The 24,434-nt window shown below is 33.5% G+C and overlaps 1 protein-coding gene across 5 annotated transcripts in view; it reads right to left on the minus strand.

Annotated features, from left to right (window-relative positions):
• LOC118187717 (neural cell adhesion molecule 2-like) overlaps positions 1–24,434 on the minus strand; it is a 1,091,694-nt gene that overhangs the window by 169,701 nt on the left and 897,559 nt on the right. For all 5 annotated transcript variants that reach the window (XM_085815340.1, XM_085815342.1, XM_085815343.1 and 2 more), the window contains one exon: positions 3,690–3,800. In XM_085815340.1, coding sequence (XP_085671466.1) covers positions 3,690–3,800 — 111 coding nt within the window. The remainder of the gene's footprint in view (positions 1–3,689; positions 3,801–24,434) is intronic.

Raw genomic sequence — 24,434 nt, forward strand, 5'->3', positions numbered from 1 at the left:
GACAAAGGCAAGGTAAGCTGGCAACAGTGTCGTTGGTCACTTGTTGTGAGATTAGCACCCATTCGCATTTCTTCGTGATATCGGAAGGCTGTGAGGGAACCACCAGGAGTCACATAAATGTCGATGCGGCTCGCCCTTTGAACTTCCAGCCCATATAAAGAAGTCTTGTTCTTTGTAATGTTCTCTGTCGACGTTATTTGGCGCACGATAGTGTGTCCCTGGTTTTTTGTCGCATCATTGCTCAATCGTTCTGGGTGTGCGTTAGTAACACGAGCTACTGGTCTTCGGGCGTACAGACCACATTCATGCAGTCTATGCGTTTGGCGGGATCTAAGCCATCCTGCAGCAGCACAGAGATGATACCTCAGTTGTTCTGCTGTTATTGATCTACGGCGTCTTGAACACAGCAAACAGGAAGCGATCGTCTGTTGTTGTGGTAATTCTCCAGCGTCCAGACCCACGTATTCTACATGGGTTTTGATCCCTTTGGTAACGATTTCACAGCTTATTGACGACACTAAAATAAATGCACATTCAGATCTCTCGCATCAGCGGATTGTGTTGCTCCAGCTTGCAAAATTCCGACAGCCTTCGAAAGCATTTCATCGTGCAAATGGTGTCTTCGGCTCATTCTCTCCGCTTTGGCTATCTCGGACTACACGGAACTGTAACTGCTAGTGAACTGTAGCAAAAGTCCGTAATCACACCTCAAGTTCGCAGCCGCACCATAACGCCACTTAAGTCGCTGTGGCGTGATTGCGGGATTGCGTTTTATGCTCATTTTGGTTGTCTATTTGCATTCGGCGATACAACCTCTACCTCATACGTAAACTGTATCTTTTTATTCCCTTTTACATTTGTATCTTTTCTTTTAGCTTTTTCTGCTTATTTTTTGTGCCCGAGTGTATTTCCGATTTCCTTTTGTTAATGATTTTTAAACCTTTACCCTAAGTGTACCTAGCTTGATTGTCTTGGCGAATTTAGTTAAGTGTTTAAATTTTCCATGAGCCAGCAGGGTGTAATTTCGAATACAGGTGAGCTACAGTGGATGGACAAAACTATGGAAACACCTTGTGAAATGCATGTTTGAAAAGAAAGATTGATTTTAATGAAATATGTAGGTGGCGCTGGCGTTTTTGACTACTGACGCCACCTATACAACTTCGTAAATGTGCTAAACAGATCAGTTGTTGTCGGAGTACTGTTATCTGAGGTTGTCATTGCATTATGTCAGAGTTAACAGACTTCGAACATGGGCAAATTGTTGAAGCACGTATGGTAGGTGCTTCCGTAAGCAAGGTAGCCGAGGCGTTTAGTGTTTCAAGAGGTACTGTATCGAAGATTTATTCCGCATATTTGAAAAGCAGAAAAACATCATCTGCTAAATCACAGCGCGGACGAAAGTATGTCCTGAGTGATCGTGACAGACGATCATTAAGGGCAATTGTGACGAAAAATAAGAAGACCACAGCTGCAAAAGTTACTGCTGAAATGAATGTTGTGTTACCGAACCCTTTGAGTACCAAAACAATTAGAAGGGAGCTTCATAAACAGGGAATTGCTGGCCGTGCTGCAATTGAGAAGCCACTCATCAGTGATGCTAATGCCCGTAACAGGAAAAGGTGGTGTTTAAGTCATAAAGCCTGGACTATAGAGCAGTGGAAGCGAGTAATATGGTCTGACGAGTCTTCTTTCACATTTTTTCCCACTTCTGGCCGAGTTTACGTCTGAAGAACGCCATCTCAAGCCTATAATACAGACTGCTTGTTGCCAAGAGTGAAACATGGCGGGGTTCTGTTATGGTTTGGGCAGTCATATCGTGGTTCTCTGCTAGCCCCATGATAATTGTGTCAGGGCACATGACTGCCAAGACTTATGTGAACATTTTGGCCTATCAAGTTCATCCCATGGTACAAACTTTGTTCCCCGATGGTGATGGTGTCTTCCAAGACGACAAAGCCCCTGTTCACACAGCTCACATTGTCCAGGACTGGTTTTCTGAGCACGAGGATGAGTTGTCCCATCTTCCCTGCCCATCACAGTCACCAGACCTGAATATTATCGAACCTTCGTGGTCTACATTGGAACGGAAAGTGCGTTCTCGTTATCCACCGCCAACATCGTTATCTGAACTTGCCACCGTTTTGCAGGAAGAATGGGATAATATTCCCTTGGCAAACATACAGGAACTGTATTTATCCATTCCGAGAAGACTGCAAGCTGTTTTGGATGCCAACGGGTTTCCTACACCATATTAAGCAAAGAAACATGTTTTTTTAAAGGTGTTTCCATATTTTCGTCGAACCCCTGTATGTCCTGGTTTTTGCTAATGGAAATAAATGTCTTATTTTTCCTGCAATTCTGCAGTCAATAAAATTATGCTAATATAAAAATTATTCATTTTTTCAACCGTAACATATAATAATTTTAGTTATTTTATTATTATACATAAAATTTTATATCATTTATATACTGATGTAATATTTTTATATTAATTATATACTATAAAAATAATTTTTAGACCTTTACGTTATTTATAGTGATAAAATTTGTTTTCCTTCTTTCATGATGCTTTATTATGAATCTACTTATTAGCAATATTTTGTTATATTTTATGGTATGTATAAAGTAATCAAATTTCTAAAATAGCATTAAAATAATCTACTTAGACTACTTTGATTGGCTTAGTAAGCTGAGACGAACTCGACAAAAAATCTGCCTAAGCAGATGAAATGATGTCAGTAGACATGTGTGCGAGGGAGACGTTTTCTGAGATTTGTGTTCTTGTGTAGAAAAAGCTTTAGAAATTTAAGATAAGTAATTACACATTTATGTATGTAGTAATTATTAAGTTTACGACGGTTTAAAGAAATAATTTTGAGCATGTATATAAAGACAACCGCTGTAGCTTCAGTTAATATGTTTGAAATTTTGAACATCGAACTTATGGTTATGGAACCCTGTTTTCCTATATTATTTTGCTACATATCGTCATATTTCATATGTAAATTGCAAGACTGCAAGTATCTAGCTTATTTTTCCTATATTTTATACCTATTTTGTCAAAAACATGAAGGTGGGAAAATTATACGAATAATTTGATTTCCGAAGGACGCGGTTACAGTAAAAAACGAAAAATAATCATGGATATACTACAGGCAGCTACTGCAATATTATTTCTGAAGAGAAGTAATATATTCCTCTTTTGTTAATGGGGAGGCAAAGGTTTTCTGCGTAAGTACTCCTCAAATTCCTTCCTTGGTCCTTGACCCGATCTCACTGGTTCGATTTTTCCGTTCTTCACTCAATCCTTGCTTACCGTTCTTGATTCATCCGTCGTTCCCGACCTTCTTCATCAATGTTATTATTAGTGAGCGCTGAGTTATAAAAAATAACTGTTACCTTTCAATGAGTAAACAGTTCTGAAACCGCTATGAACCGATCCCATAAGAGAGTTGCCCATCTCTGCTCTGGATAATAATATCTCGTAGGTTAAAAAAAGAAAAGGTTAATCTCGTGTTCTGCACTTAACATTTTAATTCTAGCTCAGAAATGTACCGAAAAACATACGGCTGATGGATTAACCGTGAAAAGCCAGGTATTTATAAATAGTAATATATAAGCATTTTTCTCATTTGAGATAAAAGCAGAAAAACGTTTGAAATGAAACTAGAGAAAATTTTCATTACCTCCCATAGATTCGCACCGTAGTTTCAGTTCGGAACCTTCGTCGTAAGGGCCAATAACTCCTGATAATTCATTGTTGTCTGTATCCAGAATAATAGTTTCTTTGGGCGGAACTGAAAGGAATGAAAAACAATTATATGATGTAATTTGACAAAAATCAAAATGCTACATATATGTCACAAATAAAATTATTGTACATCAAGGAAAATACTGCAACATATCTATATCTATTTTAAAACTGTAACCTATCGATTGTTGCATAAGTATATGCAAAATAAAACGTTTCAGAAATACAAACTTTTAAAGAAATTTTAATTTGAAATAAATAATCCATGAATTCATTTCACGGATGGATAATCCATGGATCCATGTATCTCAGGAAAAAATTCCTGAAATTGGAAAGTACTGAAGTGGATTTCTAATTTGCAGTAACATACTTAACGAGTGCTTTAAGTCAAATAAAATTACTCAAGCAAGAATTAATGTTCTATCTGCAGTGTTTTAATCTACATCTAAACACAAATATAAAAATCTTCATTTTAATCTATCCTTTTAATCTATTCATTTTAATCCATATGTAGTTGAGTACGGCAATGTTTTCTGTTTAGGTCAATAATTGGATTTATGAACAGGAAATACGTTTATTTATTTATTTTTCTTGATACATTTTCGAAGTATGTAAGTGGCTTTAAAAGTTCTTTAAAGATTTCATTCTGCTGCAGATTCTAAAGATTTTATCATTTTAAGTAATATAATGCTAATAGTTGTTATGAAATAGGGGATGGATTTTTTTTAATTAAATGGAAAATAGTTACCGTTATATCTTTAGGGCAATTCTTCTGAAATTAGGCTGCACAGGTATCATGAGGGTTTAACTTCTGAAAAAGTATTTACTTACACTCCCTAATATGAACAATTAGAATACACTGGTATCTTAGGGACAATCTCTACAAGTGTACTTCCTCATCAATTTCGTTACATCGAATGTTAAGTATGAAATATTACTTGTAATATTTTTTGTTTAATTTGAATTGAAGGAACTGCAGTTACATATAACTTACTAAGAATTCGTCGGCTGCTCCCTGAAAAGGACCAAAGTATTTTCAATAATTTTTTGTTTTATATTATTATATTATTTTTATTGAGTTATTTTGTTTTTGTTTCATTTATAATACATGTACCTCCTGTTAGACGGTTAATGCCCTAATTTCTATTTAATTATCATTTCTTGAATATTAAATTGATTTTCCTTTATACTTTAATAATTTATAATCTTAATTTAAAATTTCTGAACTTATGTCTATATATAGCTATATATCTATATATGTGTGTAAGCTTTAACAAAATATGATGGCTGTTTTAAGAAATAATCACAACGGAATGCCACCCTATGTTTCTATAGTAATTATTGCTCATCTGCATAAGTACTATCACCCCTCTTAATTTGTAAAAACAATTTAGAATCACCCTGTATATATATATACACAAAGTAAGAAATATAGAACCAATTTTACGAAGACCAAAATTTGAGATCTTTGTAAAATTGGTTCTAGATTTCTTACTTTATGTCTTTACTGATATTTTTCAGCAGCTTAATGCGCGAAAATACCAGGCATGATTTTATTAGTTTTTAGAAAAGTGTATTATATATATATATGTGATGTATCAGCTTTTATCCAGAATAAATAGATCGTTGAAAAAATATAGATGTAGTCGTAGCTTAAATTATCAGACGATAAGTTTTAAAAAACAGGATCCATTTATTATTGGTCAGGAGAAATAGCAGTTACAAAAATTAAGATCTCCGGAGTAAATAAAAAAGAATTACTAATAACTTTTTGTATGAAGTTTACTGCATCGTGACATTTAAGAAAAAGCCCCGATATTCCTTTGGGAGTCCTTTTATAGCCTCTGGAATGGCGGAGCTTCCAAGAAATGACGTCAGCCAATCCAGTTCACTTTAAATATTTCCAGAACATTCTATAACTGTATGTGTAGAAAAGGCGGGAAAAACAACTTGACTACGGGGCTGTGGATTTAATTCCACGTACTTTCAAATAAGAGACCATCGCCATCAAAAAATGAAAAGAACATACAGTTAGAATTTTAAGTGTATTCTTGACTATGGAATTTTATTATTACATATATATATATATGTACGTATGTATGTATGTATGTATATGTATATATATATATATATATATATATATATATATATATATATATATGTATTTATATATTTATATGTATATATATGTATATACTAAAGAAATATTGATTATATTATCTCCTAATATACATTTAGTAGAATGTATCAAAAAAGAGTGAACCCATATGTAGGAAGTTTAATTCCGAAAATTGAGTTTTAAAGTAACTTCAATGTAAATCATGAAAAAAAAAAAAAACGTTTTAAGGGGACTTGAATTTAAATCATGAATAACATAATTTCAAACTTTGAAAAAGAAATTAAAATTGAAAAAACAAGTAATTATCGCTATTGTTCGGAAATTAGTATATATATATATATATATATATATATATATATTTATAACATTCAATCTGATTTATAACATTCAATTAAATATTAGAGTTTTAAGTCACCATGCATTGTTCTTAATCATGATTATATTAATATTAAAAATTATTTCCACATGATACTGAAGCATAAAATTAAATGCAAAGGATCAGTGAATGTTATATCTGTTTTCACACATTTAGTCTACTTTAGTTTATCCAGATTAATGCAGGGAATGTTTTTGAAAACGTTTAAATATTATTCAGATTCCACTGAAAATTTTTTTAGGTGGTATTTTATCACTGTATTCGAACCACTTTGTTGGATGAAGTCCAATCGAGTTTCAACAAAAATTATTGCTATTTCAAGACTAATGTCGGGCACAGTTGAATCTAAGCTTTTGTGTGTTGAGAGTTTTATAATCTTTCGGTTAGAAGAATCTGCCGCAGTGTCACAGTCTCTTGTGAAAGCTTCTATCATTTGTTTTAGATATATATATATCATGAACAATTTTGGGCGTCAATTCTATATTCTTCGGCGAGATTTATTGTCTGTTGACTTTCATTAGTTTCTGTTTTAATGATAAAACAAATTTTTTGCGCTTAGTACTTGTAACGTGCTTTTTACTCAATTTTCAGTTCCAAAATTTTAAATGAGCTTTTTAAAAATGAGAAGAATACAGGTATAAAATGCTTAGACAAAAGAAAAAAGAAAAAAAAAAGAAAACGTTATGAATTGAAACGATGCTTGTATTTGCCATTAATGTTTTTAAACCCAATTTCGCGCATAGGCTTGAATGTGCATTTGTGGACACGTCCACGCACGGATAAATAACAAACCGGATAATCCCTTCCCGGGTAATCGACAATACACTGTATATACAAAAATTAAAAGTTCTTTTATTGTGTGAAACATTTCGAAATTCTGAAAAATGCATTGAGCAGTGCACACTGGCATTGTATTGCATTAAAAGAATAAAATTGTAATACTCATAACAACAAGATTAACATCCAAGACTTAGCGCTGAATTAAATTTCAGATGTCATTTTCACATCATTTTTTCAGTTCCACAATTTCAAACAAACTATTTCGTTTTAACATATCAAATATTCTACGACAGTCGTCTATGACCATTCGCTTCCGTATCATATTTGATGAAGTTTCCCTATGGATGGAATCTAATGCATATCATAAACCATACACTGGGTATCATTTGCGCAATTACAATTAAAGAAATTTATCACTACACGATAGTTCTTTAACTATTCTTTCACAACTTTTCATCAAATTTTCAGGAGCAATTTCTATTTGGAAAGATTTCATTTTATAAAAATTGAAGCTCAGTAAAGTAGTATTCACTAAAGTTCTTTTTACTTCCGGAAAAATTTTCTACCTCATCATAACACTACATTCATCAGCAATAAACAATGACATCTCTATCGTAATTTTCGAAGATCTCATCTCCTAGCTTCACGATCTTTTCATCCACATGCTTCTTTCCTATTTACGAAAGTGCTGAGTATTTCAACTAAACTGTTTTAGACACTGATTATCTATCACGCAAGCTCAAGTGCCGCTTCTCATTTAGCGCTTCTGCAAGGACTGTTCACACGCACTTATATTTGATTTCGTCACGAGCACAGAGTCGATAGATTTTCATTTATCCACCCTTCTTGCTAAAATCTCAATTGAGAATGACATGCCTCTGTTCCGCTGGATACATTGTGATGAAATAATCAAGAAAATAGCGTACAACGCATTTTTTCCAAGATAAAAGAATGTTTCATTTTCTTCTGCTCTTGTGGTGTTGGAAAGAATGTTCAATTCCATTTGATAAGTTTTCTGAAATACAGTGTAAATTGTCCTGTTTGCTTACATGGAAAATTTTGTCTTATTTTAGACTAAATTGGTATTAAAAATTAGACGTCGCGATATTAGAAAGAATGTTAAATTCGATTTGAGAAACTTTATGGAAGACAGTGTAAAATTTACACATTCTGTCATATGACGAAATATTTCGTTCTTTTCGTTTTTATTTTCTGTTTTGTGTTTTTGTTTAGATTCGTATATCCAAAAGTCTTCCATCCCTCTTCCCCTACTACCAACCTCTCGCGAAGACTTTCGGCTCGCCACATATTCGGCCGCCTCTTTACTGCACAGGCATTATACATTAATAAACATTCATGCCTTCTACAGGATTCAAACTCAGGTACGGCACACAGAGTCACTAACAATTATCCTGGTTGGGCGGCACGTCAAAATCTTTCATTCATTATGAATCAGAAAGCTGATTAACAGCTGCATTACAAGTACAGTAATGTTCATAAGAACTGGGTTAAAAAGGAAAGTTAATGCTCTTTAAAATATGTATTCTATACAATATGCTGACTTTAAACTAAATTGCGCATCTTTCATATATTTATGCATGTTTCTGGAACTTCAAATTCTTAAGGTATTTTTTCACTTAACTCTTTACGGTAGCTTATAGTTACTCATTCATGTAACTATAAGCTACCGTCTGCAAAATGTTTAATCTAGAAATATTTAGATTAGATAGAAGTTTAATAGTAGTGATATAGAGACAATAGAATTTTTTGGAAGCAGGAGAGATAAAAAATGAGCAATGCCCTCGAAGGCACTCGAACCACGGACCTGTCGAATACGCGCCGAGCATGCTGATCACTACACCACGAAGGCATGCTAAGAAGGCAGGAGAAATACGTTATATACTCACCTTTTAAAGGACGACTGGAGATTAAGGGACCCAGTCGCCAAATTCTGGTGGTGGAGAATAATCATCCACCACCGTTTTTAACTCGAGCGCCACTGTAGAGCATTAGGATTTTGTAAAAGCAGATGAGATGAAAAATGAGTAATGCGCTAGCGGGGACTCAAACCGCGGACCTCTCGAATACGCGCCGAACGTGCAGACCACTACACCATGAAGGCATGCTAAGAAGGCGGGAGAAATACCTTATAGCAGCGTTTCCCAAAGTGTGGGTCGCGACCCGGCACCGAGTCGCAAAAAAATTCAGCTGGGTCGTGGAAAAAATTGTAAAAACACAAAACATCTATAACATTTTGCTCTAAATTTAATATTTTTCGAAAATTTTTCAAGTACTGCACGTGGCAACACTTTACCACCGTTTCTTACCGGACCGTTTGAATTCGGATGCTGTGATTAGCTGATTTCGATTCGTCATTCAGTGCCTTCTTCGGTACATGCGCCGTAAACTCACGTGTATCATAACAAGGTTATGTTTGAATTTTTGTTACCTATTTTATTTGACAATAGTTATTATTACTTATTATTAATAGCAATTTCATATTGGTGAGTAATAAAAATACTTTTTCTTTTGAATCATTAATAAACAAATTATTTTTATTAAAACTTTCAACCTTTTTTAAAATAGATAAATGGTTAATCAAGAAAACCACAGATTTAAATGATGATGATCAACAAAGCACGAACAAAGCTGAACACCATGATCGTGACGAAACTGTGCCTGAAGCACCTAAAGCAGATATACAGCGCCAAAAATAGCAACCGTAAAGCTACCTGAACTCGCAACTATTGTGACGAATAATTACGCTTTGGGTTCATTGCCGGGGGCGGACAAAATAATTTGCCGCTATGTGTTATTTGCAATGAGCAACTTTCAAATGAAAGTATGAAAAGGTCAAAGTTGAAACGGCATTCAAACACACTCCATTCTGAGTACTCTGATAAGCCAATTAACTTTTTAATTATAAGAAAAATGAATTGATTGCTGCTAAAAAAATGAAAAATACACTCTTACCTCACCAGTCAAATAAAAACTTCACTTTGACATCTTTTTTTGAAATTTATCCTCATAGTGCTGGAGAAAAATTAATACTTCCCGCTTTGAAAATTGTCGCAAATAATTTATGTGGAATAAAGGAAAAATTTTGATTTTCGGCGATACCATTATCAAATAATACAGTTAAACGGAGAATTGATGATTGCGCGGAACATTTAGAAGAAGAACTAGTTGCTCAAGTAAAAAAGAGCAAGTTGTTTTCCTTGCAAATAGATGAAAGCACAGATATCGAGGATGATGCAAATCTAATGTATTTTATCAGATATATTGACGAAGACACCATACAAGAAAATTTTTTGTTTTGTAAAAGGCTACCGACAAGAACGACCTCAGATGAAATTTTTAAGGCTACTAGTGATTTTGTCACTAGTCACGGTATTGATTGAATGAAGTGTGTTGGGCTAACTAGCGACGGAGCACGTGCAATGGCAGGCTGTCATAAAAGTTTGCTTAAGCAAATTCAAGAATTAGCAATTAATTGTGTAGCACTGTAGTATCTATAAACAAGCGTTGGCGGTAAAACGAATGCCTTTAAATTTAAACATGACTTTGGAAGAATGTGTCAAGTTTGTAAACTACATCAAGTCTCGTCCATTAAATAGCAGACTTTTTATCGAATTATGCAAGGAAATGGGGAGTAATCACCTCCTTTTGTATTGTAATTCACGATGGCTTTCAAAAGAAAACGTCTTAAAACGTCTGTTTGAGCTAAAAGACGAAGCTTTGGTATTTCTGAACCCACCCCATCTAAAAAAGATGTTATTTTTCCATTTAAGGATAGATACCACGATTTCGAGTGTTTAAAAAAAGTAGCTTATTTGTGCGACATATTTCCTACATTCAATGAATTGAATTTAAATTTGCAAGTCTTTGTTTAAATATTTTCAAAGTATCGGAAAAGTCGCTGCAATAATTAAAAAAATGACTCTGTGGAAACAATAACTTTCAAAAGGAAATTTTAAATCTTTTGAAACATTACATAAATTTATTGAAACCCATTCAAACTACGATGAAGAGGATTTACATCTTGAAACACTATCAGTTTCAATTCAAGAACATCTTTCGGAGCTAATAAATAGTTTTAAAGACTACTTTCCGGATATTCCTTCAAACAATATGTGGATTAAAGATCCTTTTTTTCTCGATATTGAAAAAGAAGAAATGCTTAATCTTAGTGAACAAGAAGTTGATAATAGTGTTTGAAACTGTACCACTAATTAATTTTTGGTTGTGCTCTCAAAATGAATATCCAAGAGTAAGCGAAAAAGTGATAAAATTTTCAATGCCTTTTGTCACCACTTATAAGTGTGAAACTGCTTTCAAAGCCTTGGTGTACTTCAAAAAGAAGTATCGAAACAAATTGGTTGTCGAACTTAATTTGAGAATAAAATTAACATAATTAAGTCCTAATTTGAAATTACTATGTGATAAAAAACACCATCATCCTTCGTACTAAAGTCAAACTCTATATTAAAGGGAATAATATATTTTAAAAGTATTAGCTAATATAAATATGCATTAGGGTATGAATAATTTACATATGTTCTTTCGCACTGTTTAAAATTCTGAACAATGATTGCTATAACTATTACATTATATTTGAAGCACGTTTTGCAACAGAATACGCAAATTGCTAGAACCTTATTAGTCACAATATTCCCTTTCTGGATTTTAAGTTTATTGGATGAATTATTTCAACATGCAGTTCTTTTTGTTTAAGATATGTATAAAACAGCAGGGAGCAAAAGTTTTATCAATTACTTTGACATAAGCAAGCACCGTAAAATTATGGATAATCCTGAAGATAGTTCATTAGCAAACAAAATTTCTTATTATGTATCATGTAACTTTGCGACCTTTGATGATTCTGTTGGAAGTTCTTCAGACTATTCAATTCTAGCATTCCATACTATTCACCCAGAGATAAGTGAAAGACCTCAACCCATCCAACATAATACGCAACTATTGATGGAATTAATAACATCACAAGAGGGGCTTTTATTGTCTCATTGGGATTTCCTTGCGATACCTTCGGTGCTGGGCATAATAGATAGGAGTAATGACATTTTATGCGTCACAGAATGGACAAAGAGAGCCAATTCCGCTGACAAAGCTGAATGTAACCTTCTAGTAGGCTGCTGGATTTATAAGAATGTTTCTTAGATTAGAGTCTGAATAGGCAGTAATAGAGAACTCAGGAACCACCTGCTTTCGCTAAGGAAGAGATCTGTTAACCGATTCTGACTGGAGAATACATTGCAACCGTACTATTACCTAATACATATCGTTCTTTGTGATCAGTATTTGACGTATTTGAGAGGATAAAAGACTCTGTTTCACATAGATTAGCATACAGAAAGTCTAATATTTTATTAAATATATAACTCTGCAAATTTAAATAGGTAAGAGGAAATAGAAAATTTAGAAGCCATACTTTTAATATAACAGGTTCAAGTTGTTTATATTTATTTGGAAGGAAATCTATGTTATAAATGTGGCAGTTTCTTTTCTGAGAATTTTACATTAGAAAAGGCGAAAATATGCTGTACACATTTTTTAAAGATAATTTTTTAAAGATAAAATTATTTTTCCGTATTATACTCATAAAGTATGATCACATATTTTTATTAACAGTGAATCTTATGATGCACATTGTAATAAGGAAAAATTGTTGTAATAAAATACACGGTAAATATAATTAATATTGTATTTATAGCATTATTTAAATTTTAACTTAATATTATTTTCATATTTGTGTATAGAAAATAATTACATACATGTAAACTTTAATGACCATTAATAATATTTTCTTATTTTAAACGTATTTTAATGTAGAGACAGAAAATATTCATGCACAGTTAAACCTTCGCTGAAAGTGGAGGTTGCGTCATTATTTATAAGCATGTACAATAAAATCGAATCAAACATGGAAAAAATGTGTTAGATACGATTCAGATAAAGAGTATAAAAACAATTTAAACAAATCTAAATATTCTTGTGGCAAAATATTGTTCTATTATACATACTTTATATTCTTTTATAAATATGTCCACGATAGTTAGACTAATTTTATGTCAAACTGGCCAATATTACAAATGCATGAAATAAATTTTTCTTTACGTTTATTTTTTGTTCACGTTCATATTTTAAATATATTAACACTTTTTCTATAATTAAAACAGAGATTATAAATTTTTGCACATACGTTTCATTATATTTTTGATAAAACTATGCATAGAATTAACGTTATCATTCGTTATCATTATTAGCAAAAACTTTTAATTAAATCTAATAATAAAACCATCCAAATTTCTACTCAAATTTTCATTTAGTATATTCTAAGAAATCCACAAAAATCAGAGAAAAAATACCAACATTTAAAAACATAATTTCAAATTTATAATGAAGAAAAATTCTAGAATAATTTAAATCTTTATTTAAATAAGCAGCTTAATAATACATGTTTTAGTTCCATTTGCAATTCATTTAACAAATATAATATAAATACATAATTCATAAATATCCGTTAATGTTTCAAAATTCTTTCTAATTGGGGGGGGGGCATTGTTGTGATATTGTGTACTGTATTACTTCGGTATTTCTTCCAGTATTTTCATCTGGAAGAGTTAGCTTTTTAGAGGTAGAGTATGAAAATTTTTAAATTATTCATGAGAATTTCCCCATTCCCCTATTGTTCATAGTTTTATACTTTGAGTATTAATTAATTGGTTAGTATTTCCTTGATTATTTTTATTTTCATTCAGTGTATTTAATTTGCATTTGCATTTCATCAATTTTATTTTCCAGTGCAATTATACGTTTGAAATTTATTTTGTGCAGATTCTTCAGTAAGCTATCTGTACATGGCAGGTTTTCTTACACTTAAGAAACTTTCCAAACATGTGATTTTACTTTCTTCTGTTATTTACCTTCCGGCTCATTGTACCCTTATCTCCTGCTAATGTGTTCGATCTTCCAAAATCCAGTTCTTTCGTCCCCTTTCGTTCTTTCGATGTCTTTCTTGGAACCTGCGGTCAAGGCCCCTTGTGTGTGCCCAAAGACATGTGAATGCTCCTGGCCTCAATCACCGTCAGATATTGCAATGTTAATATTTCTGTGTATTCTTATAGGAATACAGGTTTCTTTTAAAGAAATAGCATCGTTACAGTTAGCAGTAGTTTATCAGTGACTACTTTTCATTTGTTACCTACTTTCTGTAACCACATTTTTCGGAAATTAAATTGCTCGTATTATTTTCCTCTTCCGATTTTTAGATGATAAAATTGGTTAAAAAAGGGAGGGTGGAGAATACGAGAGGAAACACGATACTTCTTGGCTTTAAAGATGATAAGTTTGAGGCTCATTGAACTTGCTGCCACGTGTTTTGCATGGAGTGTTTGCTTATTATAGAGTAGATATTTCAGTTCTGAATACAATAACGATTAATGTTAAAAGTAGTTAATGCGGAAAGCGAGATATGGATAAATCCACTTCTTAAGGACCTTGGAGACAATTTTGGCCGCCGATTTGGGAACATTTTGTGATTTCTAGCCTGCTTGGCGGATTTCTAGAGGATTTGGAGTAGGGCATATTTTGGGGAATCAGCTGTCGATATTCTCGTGCTATACTGTTATGTGTACGGCTTCGAGCACTAGGACGAGTTGGGTGTTATTCAGCAGGGAGTGATAGCTGTTAAAAGGGAATGAATTGAATAGTGTTTTAGAGTTTATTCTGTGTGTGATTTGGGGAACTTAATGATATTTTTCCTGCATTAAAGATGAACTGCTTAGTATCTGTGTTGTCCTTGATCTATTTCCACTTAGTGTGCTTTGTGACATAAAATTTCATGATAAATTTTTAACATTTTCCTGCTTATCTAAAGTGATTATTGAAGAGAGATATAAACGAACCCGTAGCTCGCAGCAATATGATAAATAAATGACGTTTACCAAAAATGATAATTGCTTTTTTTTGATAGTTCAATTTTTAAAAAAATATACGATTCTTGTTTCGAAGTTTAAATGCTGGGATATTTTACATGAGCTTTGATTTGGCAGTGTGATAAAGCTGCACAAGAAATCAATTTCGCGTTAAACTGCTAACTGTGCATTTAAAGTACTTTAAGTAAATTTTTTCTTTATTTTCCTTTTTACTTCCTTGTACGAAGTAAAAAGGAAGTATTGTAATCGCGAAAAGTTTCAGGCAGCATATTTCAGCGAAAATATCCATTTTGACCACTATCGAATGCAATTTAACGATGTTTTTGCGTGATATCTGTACGTAAGGACAGAATAAAAGACTCGTTTCCTCCAAAAAATTATAAAACTGCTTTAAAATTAATTCTGAAGAGAATTTTTCGTGGCGTATGTACGTATGTGCGTACGTATCTCGCATAACTCAAAAACGAGTAGCCTCAGAACGTTGAAATTTTGTATATAGGGACTGCTATAACATGTAGATGTGCACCTCGTATTTTGGTTGCAATCGGCCGCACCAAACGTATATAAATATATTTATATATATATCCACTCTGCTATTCGGCTTAGTGATCTCAATTTCTTTATTCTTATATGTTTGTAAATTGTACACTTTTTGCTTTAAAAATGATTGAATTACGTTGTTCTTATATTCCGGTTAATGTTTTCATGCCTTTCGTAAATCTGGAAGCAATATTTTTAGAATTATCAACAATTTTAAAGCTGTTTAAGTGCGGTTAAGTTTTAATAAACATGGCGGATATATTTGCTTACATTTTAAACAGCAGAATAGTAAATTTGTTGCCAATCTAGAGAGATTAAGCTACGCAACAAACGCATTCATTTATTACTGCGAATTAAATCATGCTTAATTCTTTCTGGAATTCAATGAAATAAGTGTTTAAGATTTACTTCGTAATTTTTAATACAGATATTTTGAGTTTTTATGTTTTTTGCCTTGTCACGAAGTGAGAACTGAATTAATTCCATGAGAAATACTGAATCGTCTGCGAAAACTGTTTTTTTGTTTGTTTGTTTGTTTGCTTGCTTAATTTCTTTCATACATCGTTCTAGCTTTATTATAGTATTTGAACAGAAAATGTGGCAGCAATTAGATAATTCTTCAAATGATATAAACTTTGTGCATTCTGAGTTATGATATGAACAAAATATTAAGTGAACCTAGCACCAGAGTGTCGCTGTGCTAAACAAATATAGTGAATTTTAAAGAGTGAATTTATTCTATTGTGTTTTATGCGCTGTCGACGAAGAAGATTTAATTCAATCCAATACGTTTAAATGAAATGCAAGAAAAAATGCGTATAATTTAATATTCCGTACAAGGAAGTCATCCGGTGTACAAATCAGATTTTTTTATATTTATGCTTCAAAAATCTGAGCTAATTTTTGCAAGTAAGACGGACAGAGACTTCAGATTTTCCGCACATGTTTACTAGGACTTGGCAGGAAAAGCCTAAAACTCCACATACAGTATTATGTAGTATATATCAAGGAATGCACAAAAAACTTATAGTAAAAATATAACTATTTAAAATGTAACAATAAATTTATAAAAAGTGAAAAATGTTAACTCATTTTAAAGTTTATTTAAACATGCAACTTAATATATTTTCAAATTCTATCTGTAATTCAGTCTTAAAATGCAATTCAACTAAAATTTTCACAACAATCAAAATTTCCAAACCAAATCCTTTTCCTGTTGAACTTGTTGAATGACGAGCATTGTTTCTGGTCCTCGGACTGTCTAGACTGCTGTTGCATCTGTTCTTACCAAAAAGATATCAAAATTATAAATGTTCTGTAACAGGCAGGATTTGTGTGCCAAGTTATTTGTGAATGGATTAGGATTGGATTGGATTATTCAGTTATGGCAAAGCACACGAGGGCTATCTGCCTAAAGGGAGGGATGCCTTTCGTGGAGGACTTTCTAAGGGAAACTGGCTCGTATACACGTTACACATGGGGAAAACCACGGAAACGCCCATGCAGCCAGCCCGTTCGCGGGATTCGAACCTCAGACCGAACTACCAGTGTTCAGCGTCTTTACCGCTCGGCCGCTGGTGGGCCTATTTGTGAATGTAAATGTCAACTAAATAAAATGGAATATGTAAATCTGCCATGACTGCATATTTCATCGACGAAAATTTCAAATTATTACATGTGTATATACTACTAGATGTTCTCTTGATTAAGTTGTCGAATGTCTCATCAACCCGAAATTTTTATTACTGGAATTCGTGTTCCGCTTCCTGCAGTTTTGCCTTTGGAGTTCATTGCAATTTTAGGGTTCCTTAAAGCAGTTTCTGTACGAATTTAAATTTTTATGATTAATATTTATATTTTAGTACAGTGAAAGCATAAGAATATAAAATTGAAATATTTCAAAAAAGAGGCATCTAACCAAAGAAATACCTACCAACATTTTTTGCTAAATAATGATACATTTTTAGACTGCCAATATAGTTATGATCATTTTTCGCATTTAAAGTAATACTAAGCAACAAATTACATTGCAAATTCTCTCCTATGATAACATAAACAATTAGATTTATAATATAACCACCGTTAAAACTGAGATGGTTCCTGACAAGAATTTTTTTTTATTTAATTTAATATTTTAGCACGGAAGCTTCTGTATGTTTTTTTTTAATTCCCCCCCCCTATTCGAAGAAAAACATGTTTTTACAAATTTATATCAACATCCATCTGTGAATTTTGCTGTTAAGTAACAGGTAAATTTATTAAACAAAAAGGCGATTAAAACTATCAAAATAGAGCATATGTGATATTTTATTTTCTTTCATGATATTAGAAATAACATAAAATATAAATATATAAGGAAGACAGGAGTGGTTATTTTCAGCCTTTAAAGGCATTTAAAATTGCAACTGAAATTATGGGATATGTAAAACGTCTATCACAAATAACATAATTGACACAACGATAAATTATTTACTACACTGTTACAAAGACAGAACCATTTAAGAAGATCAAATAATTTGTTATGATGTTAAGTCATGAAGCAATAATGCAATATTGCACTGAATATTCGCTTCGAGGAAGAATCACTTTAATCTTATTTCTTTCTACAAGCATGTTTACATGCATGTTTTCGCATGTGTACACTTCGTAACTGCCTTCAGACGATCTCCTCTGATACAACTAAACGCCTCTTTCTTCTTTTATCTTTTGTCTCTCTTCACGTATAACAAACAATTCACGATATTCTACACAATGTGCCTTAGGCTTTAATTTAGATGCATGATTAAGTGATCCATAGAAATCTCTAAAATGTTGACCGAGTAAAGCACTTATGCTGATACTTTGTCAATATTTTAAATTCAAGATTCAAGACTTTTCGGTAGCTTTTGTTGCTAGGCGATAATTCTTTTTCATAAGAATCTTCCGATTATCTACAGAACGGCATTATAATACGCTATATTACTTATTTGTTGATTTATTTATTTCGCTAAGCGTGGTTGCGAAGAACTGCTTTTCCAGAGCTATATTTTTCCTAAAATTCATGAAAACTCTATTTTACGGTGTTGCGTGATTGATAAGAACTGATAAAAGAGTAAGGAAAAGAAGTTAAGGTTTCAAGTAACAGGAATTCTAAGAAATCTCGAATAGAAATTAATTACGCTACGGCAAATAAAATGTGATTGTGACCTAGGAAGACACTATTTCATCAAGAATTATGATATCTGTTTATCTTTCACTTCTTTTGTTATGTTTCTAAAATTTTGTGTTACTTATTAACTTTAAAAGTGTAAATGTAGTAGGAAAATAATGTCTCGGAGCATTTTATTTTTAATTTGCTTAGAATAATCGCTAATTATAAATGCTTTATTTTCGTAAATCTCTCTCCGTTTTTAGTAATATTTATTGTATACGTGCGTTTTAAAATGTGATGATTTAAGTTATTTAAATAATCTCGAAATTTATGTTAATGCTTACAGATTTTACAGAATTACGTTGATTGTGGATCTGCAGCTACATTCGTAGAGCTGTGTTAGTTTAAGAACCAAGTAAAAAAAACCATATATCATGGACAAAATATAGCTTGCTATTTTGTACTTTACTATTTAAATCTTTGGTTAAAAATTTCTTCTTTGCGACATAAAATCTTAAGATACAAAATGGAAATTTAAAATCTGAGAAAACTGAAATCCTTTAATCTACGATTTTTGGAACTAAAGTGATATTGCGATGTCCGAGAATAAAATGTATAAAAATCAAACCGAATCCTTTTTGAAAATTATAATAAAATAAAATTTTTCTTCAATCCCCTTCAAATCCTAGGAATTACCATTTGATCGAAAAGAAATTGGAAAAAAAAGACACCAAATCCGGAAAAATATTTAAATTAAAGGTAATTTTCAACTAATCACTTTCAGTTAACCACTCTGATTTTGAACCGCAAGTGAAATGACAGAGCACAGTCAGTAGGTGCTACTTTAAACCATTAATAACGTTGAACGCAATGCAGTGTAAAGGGCATCTAAAAGCGAAGCTCGCACAGAAATCTCTCGATAGTCTAGATTCATTCTAAAACTGATGCTCCTTACTGTCTCATACAGTTCCCCCCCCCGACCCCTGAAACGTTTCCAGTACCTTCGATTTCGAAATTGCTGTAAGGCATACGCAGTTACAGTTACATAGATCCACATATAGTTACATAGAGATAAGACAAATTACATTTACATAGGTATCGAAAAACAGTCTCCTTAAGTCATCAAACGTGGAGACTTTTGTGGATTTCTCAACCAGATTTGGGAAAGAAGTGAGTTACCAAAATCATCGTCAGCTCTGTGCTACCTTGCCAATATGTCAAGATAACCATTTACCTCTACGTTAAATGGACCTAGCCCTGTAATCCTATATTTTTGGTGATGCTTCCAGTCTTGCTACATTTCACATTACACTATACAAGAGATACTGCAGTTACTAAAATTTGCATATAATTTCACTAAAACGTTTTCACATGCATAGGAAATTCGTGACAATATTTAGATGCATAGTGCACCAATTTTGAGAATTGCAAATTTACATAAGGGAAGGTTTAAAAAATATCGAATGTTACTGTTAGTTTTAGTGTAATGAGTTTATCCATTTCTTATGCTAATGTTATTAATTTTTTTTCCTTAATTAAAAATGGTGTTATATTTCATTCATTTTCTAGTTACATTTTAAGTGACATTAAGAATTTTTCAATTTAATCTGCACACATCCCGTAGGGTATTCCTTATTTTGCATAACAAATTTATTTTAAGTTTGATACCTGTTCTAAACTTCTCAACTTCCCCTCACATTCTCTCGCCAAGATGTAAATTTAGAAGAGCTACTTTAAGCGTGTGAATACATCAGTTTATTCAGAGCGTGTTTCGCTAACCAAACGCACGTTTCTTTGTATTTCGCCGTCACGCTAGTAAGCCTCTTGTCCTTATCAGATTAGTATCACGGCGGTTAGATTTCTGTGAGTCCACTTCTTAGGCGTAAACTTAAGTGCGCTCTTGCACTATTTATTTCAGATTGACTTTGTATTATATTCTACGTTTTAGTTCTCACCGCAAGTGGTCGGTGTCTTTGTAAAGCACGAAGTCCGTGCCTTTCTGTTAATTAGTTTGAATTAATAAAGGTTTATTTTCACCCTTTTTCTGTGCTAGTATTTAATTCACGCCTGTGCGAGAATTCACCAGGTTCATTGTAGGATCTAATTTGGTTTATCTGGAATAACAGAGACAGATCTTACAAGTGGCGCCCGATTTTTTTCGAACTCATGGCTAACAATGTGAAAGTGCAGCTTAATTAGCTCTATCGACATCGCAAACTCCACTAGCTCCTGGCAGTATGATGGAAGGCTTTGGTTATTTCGTGGATACTATGAGGGCCTCCATGAAACCCTCAGTGACATTTGCAGAAGAACGTGGGTCACTAGCTTCCTAGAAAATTTAGATGCTCACGTTTTACTTTATGCCGTTCCTGATGTACAGAAGATCACGATACCAACGACCGCTTTACGAGGACAGGCATTAAGTTGGTTCAGAGAAATCGGAATATTTCGACTGGGAGAAATTTAGAAGCCTCACTTATACGTTATTTAAAGCCGCGCTGGTATAAGCTTTTCCCGTGGTGAAAGACAGAGCTAGGCTTGAAGCCGAATTGTACAGCAAGTATCAACTTAAAATTAAATAGTTATCTAAATTCATCTTACGCAGGATCCAAGATGCCAGTTTATTATACGGTAAAAAAGCCCGACGAAAAACTAATCCAAATTATCTTGCCTCGATTATTGCCGCACGTTCAGGATTATATTGAAGTGAAAAACACCAGCACTCTAGAACAATTGTTCGAGCTGGCGGTGAAATTCGAGAGTAGGAGGGTAGCAGAAAGTATGCGTACGAGACGTGTTGGCCAAAAACCAAACGGACAGTTTTCGAGGACATATGTGGAACAAGCGAAATATTCTTATAGCGGGAATAAATTTCAAGATAAAAAGGAAGGCGATCGCCAAAATAGACTGCAAGATTCAAAAAAAGGGGTAGTTAAGAAAGATTTAAACTAGGACGGGTGGCTACTGAAAAGGTGATGCAGTCACCTGATTCAAATAAAAATCCTATAAAAGTTCAGTTGAATACGGTGATAAAAAATTTCTCCTTATCTGTGATTCAGATTCGACTAAATAATGTGGCAACAGAGGCCTTGGTCGATACAGGAGCGCAAGTAAATTTTCTGTCCGAACATTTTTTTTTTTGAAATAATTTTAAGAATTATAGGTTATTTAAAACTAAAAATACAAAGTTATTGCAGCGCAGGGCAAACATTGTTAATGTATAGGTAAAGTGACGTTTAATGTGGAGATAATGAATGAAGTTCAAAAAATACATATTTTTTGTTGAACGAAACTTACACGTTTCGGTAATTTTGGGCACCGATTTTTTAAAAACAGCGGGAGTCCAAATTAATTTTCAGAATGAAACTTTGCAACTACACATTAAGCCGCGAGAAGTAGAAGCTGTGGAACTTCCGGACCTCAACCTGGAACATGTGAAATCTGAAGACAGAAGAAAACTACAAGAACTGGTAAGACATTCTCTGATTTATTTTCTGAAACACCTGGCCTCACTCAGATAGTTCATCATGAAATTAAGTTAAAAAGTGAGTAGCCCGTGAAGACTATGCCATATAGATATGATAAAGTTGAAGAAATAGTTGAGGAGCACATTCAGCACATGCTCGAAAATAAAATAATCAAGCCAATAAAGCAGATCTGCTCCTTCAAATTTTAAAGCTTGGAGGCTAGCTATCGACTACAGGAAGCTAAATAGTTTAATCAAATACTCCGTTGATCCTCTACCTATAATTGAGGAAGTGATAAGAAACATTAGGTCCACCAAGTACATGACCACCAGAGACCTTACCTCAGGGTATTTCCAAATAGCAATGAAACCAGAGGATGTGCCGAAAACGGCGTTCATCACAAAATCAGGATTTTATGCTTTCCTGAGCCTTTTGGCTTATGTGAAGCCCCGGCCACTTTTTAACGTACCATGGGCGTTATATTAAGACCTGTCCCCGGGAAATCAACGTTTATTTATCTCGACGATATAATTGTTTCAAGTGAAAATATTGACGAACACGTAAACGATTTAAACGAAGTTTTTACGTTTTTAAGAGACGCAGGCCTAAAGATAGATGCAAGTAAGTGTAAATTCGCGGCAGACTAACTAAAGTACTATGGATATAAGATTTCAAAACGCGGAATTGAAACTCAAGACACGAAAGTAACTGCAATAAAGAATTATCTCCTGCCCAACACTGCGAAAAACCTTTCTTCTTTCTTAGGCATGTGTAGCCATTATAGAACATTTACAAAAGACTTCGCATAAATGGCCGAACCGCTCTTACGATTGAAAAGAAAAAAAGCCCGATTTTCGTGGTCAGCTGAGGCAAACACTGGATTTCAAACACTAAAAACTGCGCTAATTCAAGCGCCGGTCTTAAAATTCCAGGAGAGGGATGAAAATCTCGAAATTTCGGCTGATGCTTCGGATTTTGCTATATGTGCGGTTTTGACGCAGAATAAGTAGCCCGTGGTGTATTTTTTTTTTCAAAACCCCTGGCTCAAATACAACGTAATTACACTGCAATGGAAAAAGAAACCTTGGCCGTACTTTTAGCGGTGCAGAGGTTCAGAGTTTATTTTGGTAAGGCACCGATAGTCGTGTATTCAGATCACGCCGCCGTGGGACGACTATACTCAGGCAAAAACTGAAGTCCGCGACTCATAACATGGGCATTAAAACTACAAGAATTCAAATAATAATTAAACACACACCGGGAAGGAAAATATCGGGGCAGACGCATTATCTCAAATAAAATTGCACGAAGAAGGAAAATAAATAAAATGCGTCATATTAACGTCAAAAATATTAGCTTTCAGGGAAACAATTATTTCTGAGTTGAAAAATGATCCAGAATATAGGCATATTTATGCATACTTACAAGACCCGGATAATTTTTAACATCCGGATATAGTGGCCATAGAGAAGCAAACTATGAAATAGTCGCTAAACTATTATACTAAAACAACAAATGAGAATAGTGGCCAGTCATTCCAGCCGCGCTGCGACTCAGTATTTTACCCGAATTTCATGACACAGCTACTGCTGGTCACCAAGGCATTTGGAAAACAGTACAAAGAGTGCGCGAGGCGGTTTTGTTTCCCGCAACTTCAAAAAATGGTATCGGAGTATGTCCGGTCCTGCCATACAGGAAAGTTAGTTAACGATGTAAATTATAGTCCGGCCGGGTATCTAAATAGTATAAGAGCTACTTTTCCTAATGAGTTAATCGGAATAGATCTACTGGGCCCATTTCCAAAAAGTGAAAGTAATAGAAATATATAATTACTAGTTAATATATATTTACTAGGACTATTTCTAACCAAGATCTACCAGATTTTTTTGTCAAAATGGTTAGAAATAGTGCCCCTTAAAAGAGCCTCAGCGAAAATTGTAACCGATTCTTTTCTAAATAAATACGTTTTAAAATATGGTGCACCACTAAGTGCAGGGCTTGGCAACCGCCACCTTAAGGTGGTCCTTACAGACCGTAATCAAATATTGCCAAGCACGTAAACAGAAACATAGTTAAAATCATTGGGAGCTATGTAAAAACGTATAACCGACGCTGAGATGACTGTGTAAATGAAATGGCGTATGCCCTCAGAACGGCCAACCATTATACCACGGAAAAGACCTCTTGGGAACTCTTTCTGGGGAGGAAGATAATTACCCCTTTAGATAAATTATTTTTTGTCCAGAAAAGGGAGACAGAATTTAAACAAAAGGATATCCAAAAGTTAATTAATGATGCAATCAAAAATTCAGA

Source organism: Stegodyphus dumicola, chromosome 4, assembly GCF_044657685.1.
Source record: "Stegodyphus dumicola isolate Sdum_Otavi_A_Nest chromosome 4, ASM4465768v1".
In the NCBI taxonomy this organism is placed as follows: Eukaryota; Metazoa; Arthropoda; class Arachnida; order Araneae; family Eresidae; genus Stegodyphus; species Stegodyphus dumicola.